Below are 10818 nucleotides of genomic sequence, written 5' to 3'. Positions count from 1 at the left end.
GCAGTACCTCGACTGTCTCTTGACTCCCAGACCGTTGTGGGGGCGATGGAGCGAAGACAAAGTGACTGGCTACACTTTTTCCACGTATGTGAGAAGAGCAAATGATGTCGAGCACCCAACGAGTGACGAACCGATTTAGTCTGGGATTGCACAGAACGACACCACGCCTAGAAGCTGATGAATATAAAATAGAAACTACGGGCGGGCGAAGATGGGGTACGTCAAAGCTGACAGAGTCCAGCTAAAGATCTATTAGTTGCTGACGTCTGTAAACGTCGTGGGTAGGGAAGCCCATATTCTGGTTGAGCTGAGTCGACCGTTTTAACACGACTCCACTGTAAATACATAAAGATATATACGTGTAGAGGCTGGAATATCCCACCGTTGGCACCAGCGACAGCCACTACTGCTCACGCTGGCATTGGTTTGGAGTGGCAGGCTGTGCTACGTAACTGGAGAAGGCAGTTCTGCCTTAGTGTCCTGTCGAGAATACGTCGTTTGCCTTTCTCGAGTCTCCATCTTCGGGAACGGTACGGTCCCTAGGCACCCGCACTGGCACTTTCTGACAGAAAGCTATAGTGTTCTGTCTCCGTTTTCGACAGCCTGGCTCCCGTGTGGTGGATACCCCACGTCCGGTAGACATTGCTCGAATCGTTTTTGACTGTTACCAAGGCGGCTTGGTCTGCAAAGACAATCGAAGTGAAGGTTCGGCGCTTCCCTACACTTACCTTCGTCTCTCATAGGGTCTTGCCCATGGTTCTTCTTCGAGGTAGGATTCATTTTCGGTTCTGCAATAGTTCTTCCTGCTGTCTGCCGTTCCGCCTGCGCGAGTCTATGCCAGATTTGTCCACCCTAGATTCCCTCACCGGAGGTCGCTGTCCGATTTTCGCAGCTGGCGTTGGAAGGGTTTCCGGACGAATCCATCGTGCGGAGAATATCAAGCACAATTTCCAGACACTCTTCCGTCCTTCCGTGTGCCGCATTTTCTGCCTCTCATTAGATGGCGGAATCAGAAGAGCGTGCTTGTAACCAGGCTGGGCAGCTAAGCTGGTGCGGTCTGGTACCACCCGCTGCTTAACGCGGCCGGGCCTTCGCTTCCTCGGGTACCTATGACGAAGGTGAACGACGACGCGTAGGCCCGCTTCTTGGAAATCGATTTTTTTCTCCCGAGCGCTTCATGTTTGGTCGTTTGCTTTTCGGCACTGGAAAATTTTAAAGACTGGATCTTGTTGGAAAATACCGCGTTATTCACTTCGGCACGGCGTTTCGAAGAGAAGAGTTTGTCGCTGCAGTCAGCGGAGATGCTGCGCTGAATGTGATGAGCGGAGGTGCAGGAGAAAAGCGCTGAGGAGGAAGTCGGGCTGCATAGTCGTCGAAGCATGCAGAGGCGTCGTACAGGGCCTAGGTATTCCACTCCCAACTTTGACTTCTGTGTTATCATTTCTGGGAAGAAAGCAATCTGTGTCGTTCTATCCAAACTTGAGGCGAAATTTCCTTCTAGTTGAAGGCGGAGCTGCAGCGCCCACTTGTTCGGTTCTGTAACGTTTGTCTCTCTGAGTTCCAAGGGTGGCCCTTTCCCCGGCCGAAAAAGGCCAGTTCAGCAATCTTTTCCCCGTTTCTTCTGTCCGACCTTTTCGTTTTTTGACGTTCTGTTGCGTTCTGTTGAGTGCTAACGCGCGCGTTGGTGCCGCTATTTACCAGCTGAGCCCGAACTTCTCCGATTGTTCCCTCGCTCTTTTCCGGAGCTCTCGTACCGAAGCGCGGAGCCAGGCTTCATTTCTTTCTGTTCGTTTCCCCAGATTGATTCTTCAGCAACTGCAAAAAGGTAGATTCGCCTCTTTTGTTTTCCCTTTCTTTGCTAATAAACAAACTGGGGACAACTGAACTCAATTCAGGTCTGCCAGATATGTTCCAACTGGTGCAGCACGCTGGCCGAGGTGACCACACCTGCATCGAGAAATGTCTTAAGATCCTTCTCTCGTGAGTCAATTTCCTCAGATCAAGAAGTTCAGCGCTGAGAATCGTTTCCACTGGTCCCAATGTAGGGAGACGGGACTGCTGAAGCCTGAACTTCGCGAGACATTTGGAGCACTCGCACCCTGAAGGCGACCCAAACTGAAAGCCTTACTCACTTGTATCGTATGGCGGTCGACATCGAGGCGATGTCGCTGATAGATCTTCTATTAATGAAAATGGCTGAGTGCCTCTTCTGATACATCGTCACAGCCTTTTCTCGGTAGAGGTCGTCAGAGTTGCTGTACTATTGAGCAAACAAACGTGCAAAGACCATCCGTGGAAGGCTGGGCCATCTGCCTTAATTCCCGCTCTGAACCTAACACGACTACTACAGGCCGCTCGCGTTTTCTCGCATACATCACGAAAGACGGTCCGCGGATGATGCCAGGGGGGGAGGCAGGTTTACAGCACTCGCTGTCGGCCACAAAGAGCGTCGATGTCCATACAGTGTACACATATAGTTCACAGTTGTAAATTCGACTGTGGCGTCCCACCCCTCGTAGTCGTCGTGTCTAATGGATCTTTCCTCTCTTCCGGTCTTTTTGAACGAAAACGTGTAAACTGCACTTCGACTTTGCATTCCTCTCACCTGTTTCTCTGTCTATTGTGGTCTTAGGTGGTCTTTCGTTTCTGTAACACCTGGTCTGCACTAGCGTTTCATAAGGCGACCGAACTGGAATCTCGTCCACTGTCATGCATGCAAGCCATCGCCAGCCGCGCTCGTTTGTATTTTTCTAGGACGGAGACACAATGGCTCTCTCGGTAGGTGCAGCAGAGTCCTGGTATGGATAAGATGAAACAAAGGCCTCATGGCCTTGCCTGCATTTGTGGATATGCACGTAGGCGTAGCGTTCATCCCTCGGGCATGCGAGCGTTGTAGTCTATTGATTTCCCCTGTTATTTCTTTGAGTATAAAATCAAAAGATCGCCTTGCGGGTGTATGTGGTTCGCCCTCTTTGGTCAATGGACAGGACACGGAAACCTTTTTTGGTAGTCAGAGGTGATTACACACCCCTAGTTGTATACACAGATGTACACATGTTGTTTTTGTTACGGGTATAACGTTTCATGCCGAAGATTCGATCTTCATCGCCAGTCGAGCTCCCGCGCACACACCGACTGGTTTTTTTTGCTGTCTCTTGACTGCGTCTGTTCAGGATCTCTACTGTCTCGCCTATGCCCCGATCCAGAGCACGTGTTTAGATTCCATTGGGGATGAGGACTGTTCTCCTGAAGTCATTGTGAAGGAACTGCGCATGCTGCAAGAGTTAACCAGCTGTGGATTCCGGGTAAGCATTCCGGGGTCGCCCTCTAATGCACCAAGAAGAAAAGTCACCTGGTGGAGTCACGACCCCCTGTTTTGCTTTTGCCGGGTGCAAGTTCTATTGCGCTTTTCGTGCCCATGTTAGGTGCATCAAGTGCAGTGGTGTCCATCGAAAAAGTCCGCGGTGGAGGTTAAACTCGAGAAACGTCGAGTGTGATCCGTACACGTGAGGCGTAAAGAGTTTTCTTACAGTTCCTTAAAAGGTGCCAGGCCAACGGCAATTAGAACAAGTGTTCTTTGGTCTTAATTCAATATCTACTCGTGAATATACACCTCGGGTTCTGTCGCTGGACTGGTGGCTTTTTTGTCTGGCACTTTCCGATCGTCCGTAATTTTGTCCAAGTGAAGAGAACGCGGAAAGCTGAGTTCTCTCTGCGTTTGCTCATGCGACGCGACCTGCATATGTGAGGGAGAAGAAGACAGGAGGCCTCCACACCGTCGTCTCACATCGCGATCTTCGTGATAGTTGCGTGCTATGTGATATTCGCGTGAACCACATGCTGCCACACCACGTTTATGTCTTTTCTTCCAACTTGGAGTTCTCTGTTTCACAGGCTTTCAGCAAGTATTTTGAGAGCGATGACGCACAGGAGAAGACCGCTCAGGCGTCTGCAGCCCTGTACTGCTTGACAGGGTTCTGCAATCGCATCCAGTCTCTATCTCTTGCAGCCAGCAACCTGGTGAGTCACTGTGAAGCATTTTTGTCGGAATAAGTCTGGGAAAGGGGACTCTCTCAAGTCAATTATGAAAAGTGGATGACGGCCACTGCTAATGAGCCATTGAGCCACCCCCTGCATTCCTGTTGTCACCTGTACGTAGCTATATGCAGATACATAAAAACGTGTGAATACAGCCGCATGCATCGTATTTTTAGCGTCTTGATGCCAACGTCCGTCGTTGTTTTACTTCCACTCTCGTATGCGAGTGTGCCAGATGAGATCCGTGTGGTTATTGCGCGTCTGTATATGCATGCGTACTCAGGGTTCACGATATGAGGTGTAGTTTTGGTCTTTTCGCCCTCGAGCTCACGTTGTGCTTCGAGATGTCCTGTCAGGAAAGAGATAGTCAAGAAAGTCTTTGTTTTCTGGAGAGTCGCAAGTGTGCGTTCATACCAAGTGTGTCGAGGGCTGAGATGCGATACAGCGAGAGAACCAGGAATAGTCGCCTGAACGGTAGTGCCTCCTAAACTACTTTTTCTTTGTTTGCGTATACGCCCGTGTATCGGTGAACTGTTCATACGTCTCCCTTGTGTTCAGGCCGGAGGTACTATGCAGCGGGGCTACCCAGATAGCTCTGGAGTTTTGCGAGAACTCGTGGCAACAGCGAAAGACGTGGGCTTGACGCCAACGGACAACGAAATTTCCAATCTTGTCGACTGCGGTAAGGAACAGAAGCACAGGAACAAACGCACAGTCTCTCAAACTTGTCTGCGACCAGCTGGAGAGGTCGGGCAGTGGTCCTTTTGTCTTCTCATAAAGAGGCCTCGGCCTTTTAATTTTAGTCACAAAGATCAAGGCGCGCCTTCCTCTAACAGTGTTTTTTGGTAGATTCCATTAAAGAGAAGAATGCGCACCATTTTCTATCGTTTCTCATATTCATGGGATGCGTGAATCTGGTTGATCAGCTCATCGAGATACTCGATTAGAACATGTGACTGCAGGACCACTCGTTTGCTGAGTCCCGTGTTGCCACCTACGTTTCGCCTGTTTCCGTGATTCTTCGCAGAGAAGGACGCAGAATGGGAGACGCCAACGGCAGGACGAGGAAAGGTCGAATTCCGCAGCTCTGTTTCAATGATTGCCAGTGTGAGCAAACTTAGCCTTTTCGAAAATCGTCTCCATTTGTGTGTCCGAGTTCGAATCAGAGTCAAAGGCACCTGCTCTTGCGAAATAGCGTGTGTTATTCGTTTGTAGGAATGATGCGGGAGAGTGAATTCCTTCGAAAGCAGTAGCAAGATACCACGAAAGAAAGGGGTTCGCCAGCGGACAGAACTGACTCGGAGGAGGTTTGGCTACGGGACATTACGATGAATGCCAGTTCCACTTGCACTCTCGTTCAGGACTCCGCATGGACACTTAGATGAGCATAACTGTGCATACGTATATATACTTACTCATGCTTGTAGACTCGAAAGCAGACCCACAATGCTTCCGTATACACGAAAATCAGTCGTCTGAAGACCTGGCTGTTCCCGGTTTAAAGATGTCGCATTGTTCGTTCTAGGAAGACCGCTTTCAACCTCAGAAAATGCTTGTTTTCCGTTTGTCGTGTCCTCAGGAACCAGACCATGACGACGGTTCTGTTGTTAGCCACCAGCCCATCAAGCCTGACTTCAGTCGGAAGAAAGTCCGAAAGGCGACAGGCTACGCGAAATTCAACTTCGATAAAGGTAACTGCGTATCTAAAAGAAGGATTTGAGGCGTTGTGGTGGTTTATGGCTGTGTTATATTCCAAGCTTAGACAGAGTACGTTTTTTCAAGAGTGTTTGGTGTCGACTATACAGCGTTTATAGTCTGTCGAAGCCTGCATGAAATGTAAGCTCGAAATAGTTACGGGAGCCCACAAGATGGTGCGAGGGTGTGTCTGATTTTTTCTTCATTTCACGTTGAGTCCTTCCCGAAGTGTACCGATGTGTGTTCTCGTACGTTGATGGCATGGGATAGAGTCGGCAGACGACACTTACTTCGGGTGCGGCGCTGTGGAGTTTCTGTGGACGAGAAAGAATACATGTGTGTTTCTGAGTAACAAACTAGGTACTGGGGACCGTTCTCTTTTCTGGTGCCCGTTCTGTTTCAGAGAAGGATGATGACGACCAAGGTGACGTTTCTACTTCTGCAAGTCCGTTGCCGGTAAGGAAAGAAAAACTATCCGGAGTGGAAGTCATTCGGAGAAAACAGTAGAGTCCAGTCGTACCGCACGCATGCTACATAGACCGCAAGGCAAAGGTCTCTGAGCTTTCACTCGCAGGAAGGTGTGCGTAGAAGTTTACACCCATTTGTGTGTGCGTATGTATGTATAGATGTCATTGTGGGGTTTGCGTGTAAACATGGGTCTTTTCTTTTTGACAATTTTAGGGATAAAGATGGGCCACAGGGACGGCGAACGACATGCGTGTATAGTTGTTGCCTTTTGACGTTCTAGGGGAAGGACACAGACGGGACTGAGGGACGCAACATTGTTTTGCTGGGGTACTCCGGGGGATTTCGCTTCTCATGTTTTTTGGCACGCTGGCGACGTGCAGAATCTGAAGAAAAACTAAGTGTCCTTTGTATGATTTGTGATTCCAGAAGAGCAACAAATCAACTCCGGATCCTTTTGAGAAGCGGGAAAGCCATGTGTCTGAAAAGTCAGGCGGTCAACAGCAGTCACGAACGTCTTTCTTATGCGGGCTCTGCAGGTATGTCGATGTCTGTCTTGCCGTTCCGTCTGTTTTTTCTGTGAGTTGGAAAGTCGGCGCGTGGATCTTACAAGGAGACATGGGAACTCAGCGATTTGAGCAGCATCCACAACCGTCACGCGGCACAGTATTTCATTTGCGGCAATAGAAGTTCCTCTCCCCGACATTTTGTCTCGTCCTTCCGTTTTTGACTGTTAAGCCCTTGAAAGATTCTGTCCGCGTGTGTGTGATGCATTCAATGGATGTGTCTGCTTCGTCGTTTTTAAGCTGTTTAACTGTTCTCGCGTGAGTCGGGGTTACGGCCTGTTATCACTGCGGTCGTACCCCTTTGTACATGCGCGCATTCCAGTCGCAATTCCCTTATTGCGCCGACTTGTGTTTTCTGTGTTCAGCCATGTTGTGGACGAGCCGGAGGTTCAGGTCCTGAGACGTGAGAGCTCCGTTTCGATGGGCGTCGTTCAGGAGATCAACGTAAGCGCGCGATGTTGCTGCTATGGGCACTGCGTCTAATTTCGTGGTTCTTTCGTGTACTGCAACGGCGTCCGTGTCCGAAAAACGTCTTGAAGGTAAACTCGCTGTTATCCATTATAAAATGCGATTCCTAGGTGTCTATGAGTTATGCTTTTCTGGTGTGCGGACGACGATGACGACGGAGACAGCTGTGGGCCACAGAGGAACGGCGCGGACGGTGATTTGATTCGGTTGTACCACACCTTGAAGTGAGGATGGTTTCCGTAATTATTGGTGAAAGCTAGTGCCGACTTGCGCAAGAGCTGTCTGCACAGTACGGTGGGAAACGTTCTTGCTCTTCACGGTGTCACGCTTTGCGAATGCTGCGATGTAACTCTGTTCTCCATCATGTTGTCGCCCTTTTGTCTTTCTAGGACCCTGAAGGAGACTCGCACTGGCACGATCGTGACCGTCATTCAGGCCGCTTCGATCGTATTAGAAAGAGAGTGTAAGTCTGAGATATGAAACTGAAATGAAGGATCAAGGTGGAGGACAGCGGCTTCCGGTGTCCGTCAGACAAACAACTCAGGGCCATGAGTGATCCAGAGTTTTTGGAGACGCGCCTGGACGTCTTTCCTGATCGATCGTGGTGAACGATTGGGGGTCAGATAAACCACAGGCGACGCAGCGTTCATATGACAATAGGGATGCCATGAAGAGGTTGCGTCAAGTCAGTAATTTATTCTGGTATGTTTCAGTTCGAAGACGTTCAGAGGCGGTGAGGTTTTCCTGTCCCGGTTGCCGCGGCAAGCTGGTATGTGCAAGGGTGAGACCCCTGGTTTATCACGGGATGCATTGTGTATGTGTGTCTTGTGAGCAAGTACTTCCTCGATGTTTTCATTTGAAGCGTCGCTTCTTAAATAGGAACTTTTGGCAGGACAACACGTGGACTTTCTATGTAGGGTGGTTTTTCACCTTGACCACTTTTCGAGAATTCCTGTAGTGTACCAGATTAGGGAGCTTCCTGCGTTCCGTGGCTTGTAGGGGATGCTTCTATGGTATCATTAGTGCTGAATCGGTGTGAAAATGGTGCGTGTATTGTGGGGGAAGGACGCGTCAAGTGTCACGGATCTGTGGGAACGTCGTTTGTGTTTTGTGTTTCTTGCAGACCAACAGGGCATGCCTCTTTAATGAAGAGAAGTAGCGACGATCTTCTGGAACTTTTAGAGCAGGATGATACTGAAGAAGGGAGGGCAGCTAGAGAGATTCTCATTCGCAACACGGCACTGAACACGGTTGTGCACCCGAGCTTCGCCTCTTCCGACGAAGAAGACGAGGGCTCTGTAGCCTCGAAATGCCAACGTGTAGTCGGAAATAGAGAGTGCGCGGAAGCGGGGGCATCGCGTGTGCTCGTGGAAGACATATGATTTTGCAGTTCCATTTGTGAACTCGCAAGGGTGGAACCAGAACTTGATGTCCAAAGCAGGCGATTCAGGAACGGTGCGGATTTGGGGGGAAAAGATTGTATCAATGTTTTGAGTCTACCCCAAGAACAATGCTGCAGCCCCCTCGATGGGAGAACGAGCGCTGGAGGACTTTTGGATATTGCAGACGCAAGAGTCCACATATGAGAGAGAGACGCGGCGGCAAACTAAGTACGAGCTCTAATCAGAATTCATGTATATATGTGTTGCATACTGTACTCTCATTTTTAGGGCGCGCAGCTACATTAGTGTGATTTTGTGGGGTTTGCTCATGAGAATGAAGCCTGTATAATAGGAAGATTTCGATAACCTATAGTGATTCGGCGAGCTTGCTGTGTCGCTGGAACGGAGTCAGAGCAGGGATGTTACCTGGCAGGGAGGATAATCTGATGAAAACGCGCGCAGTCTCAATCTCTTGTTGCACGGCGATTTAACTTAGGTGAGGAGTCGTCCTTGTCGCACTTTTTTTATTTGCATGTTCCCGCCCAACGTCAAGCAGGCAAGAAGGGTCGGATCCCTTGAGCTGCAAGCAGATGTGGAACACATGTTCTCGCTTTGTCTGTTGACACCACTGGGCATACGGATCTGAAAAAGCTACCGTAACCCAGCTGTGTCCACTTGGGCACAAAGAGGTTTCCTTCATTACTTCGATTCTTTGAAGTGCCGCAACACTTTTAGAGTGCATCCGTCTCATTTTCTTCTGGGGCGTGATTGCACTCTTTAAATTTTTCCAAAACAAAACGGATAAGCAGAGTTGAATGGCCTGTCCTCTTCTTCGCTCAGAAACTTCCTGTACGGGGAAGGAAGGTGCGATACATTCGCGGGATCCTGTGCGTATTCGATCACTTTTACCATGTGGCCTTTTCCAACATAAAGCGCGTGTGAAGGAGCAGCAGTGCATGATCAAACGTTGCTTTTGATATGTCGCGAGTATTTTGACGCAGACGGAAGAGACGTTGGTGCCCCTCCTCTAGTGGAGGGCACGACAGCTCACCCTTAAAAATTCGCCTTCCTGACTCACTTGTCGAGCTAGTGTACTCAGGTAGCACTATGCAGAAAACCCACATTTTTCGCAGGTCACTCAGCATCATCATAGTACGTGTACGAGTAATACAACAGCAAGGGAACCGGTAAAGGCCACGGAGAGGCCACCTGTTCCACCATATCATTCAAGGCGATGCTCGGACGTCCCGCGCTGTCCGTGATGACGCCCCGAGTTGCCATGCTTGCCAGTGCATCTGTGGCCTGCCTGGAGAAACCTTTCTGATGGAACTACAGAGATCCCGATAAGGCATCGCTTCAATTGCTTTGCCGCTATGGGTGGCTCTTCCCACGTCATTGATGCGGGAGTCCACTGAACCAGCGGCTTTCCTTTGTTCCTCCCTTCGCAATTGAATGACAGCATCCCGCATGGGAGCGAGACTTGAGAAGATCATCTTTTGAGGAATACACGTCGTGAACGCAAACCTAGAGTCCAGGGGAAATGGCTCGAGGTGAGGGACGATATTGTTTGTACCACGTCGCAGTAGAGGCGCCTTCAGGTTCGGCGATTACCAACCTAGAGCGCGAGCATCAAACTCTCCTGACCGTCGGTGGTCACGGTGGTTTTTCAGGGAACCATCCGTTCAGTTTATGTATTCAACGTACTTTCAATGACGAGCGGATATATGTGTGGTGACGTGATGCGGTGTGTCTAAGCGACGGCACTAAAAGCACACACTAGTGGCACTTCTCTAATGTTCCTTTCAGCTCAACGGCCTCAGCGTCTCCATCCTGCTGTGAGATCATGTGAACGAGACTGCCCGTCGTCTCTCGAAACTCTCCAAGTCGAACTACCTGATTAAAGGTCCTTTCCATGCTTCACAGGAGCACTCGATGACAAAAAAGAACCTACCTCTTTCGGCTTAGAACATGGAAGAAGCATTGGTGGGCTTCTTCGACAGATCTGTCTCTATGTCTCTTCTAGGAAGACTCCAGTGACTTCAACAGCAAACATACACCCTCGTTTCGTCCATCGAAATTGTCTCTAGCCTCGCCGCTATTTGATGGGCTGGTTCCAAAAGAAGCCTCCCCCCTCTGAGCACACAGGAGTCATCTGAGAATGCGGCAGCTACGATAACGCAGAAGACCCCCATTCGACAGACACC

The 10818-nt window shown here is 49.7% G+C and overlaps 1 protein-coding gene across 1 annotated transcript; it reads left to right on the top strand.

Moving 5' to 3' along the window:
- Positions 1-1116: 1116 nt before the first annotated feature.
- On the top strand, positions 1117-10196 carry TGME49_311480 (hypothetical protein). Its single transcript, XM_018782677.1, has 12 exons — positions 1117-1980; positions 2633-2778; positions 3174-3305; positions 3895-4020; positions 4597-4720; positions 5066-5145; positions 5618-5729; positions 6137-6189; positions 6628-6737; positions 7130-7208; positions 7622-7695; positions 8356-10196. Exons 2-12 carry the CDS (start codon positions 2767-2769, stop codon positions 8612-8614), a joined length of 1161 nt encoding a protein of 386 aa, XP_018635516.1. The 5' UTR covers positions 1117-1980; positions 2633-2766; the 3' UTR covers positions 8615-10196.
- Positions 10197-10818: the final 622 nt, after the last annotated feature.

Source organism: Toxoplasma gondii, chromosome XI (assembly GCF_000006565.2).
Source record: "Toxoplasma gondii ME49 chromosome XI, whole genome shotgun sequence".
Taxonomy (NCBI): domain Eukaryota; phylum Apicomplexa; class Conoidasida; order Eucoccidiorida; family Sarcocystidae; genus Toxoplasma; species Toxoplasma gondii.
The sequence above is the reverse complement of the archived record's forward strand: the minus strand, read 5'-3'. Positions and strand labels throughout refer to the sequence as shown.

Coding starts and splice junctions, on each gene's coding strand:
- TGME49_311480 (XM_018782677.1), top strand. Junction 5,146..5,617: donor CTGTTTCAATGATTGCCAGT/GTGAGCAAACTT, acceptor TCGTGTCCTCAG/GAACCAGACCATGACGACGG. Junction 7,209..7,621: donor GCGTCGTTCAGGAGATCAAC/GTAAGCGCGCGA, acceptor TTGTCTTTCTAG/GACCCTGAAGGAGACTCGCA.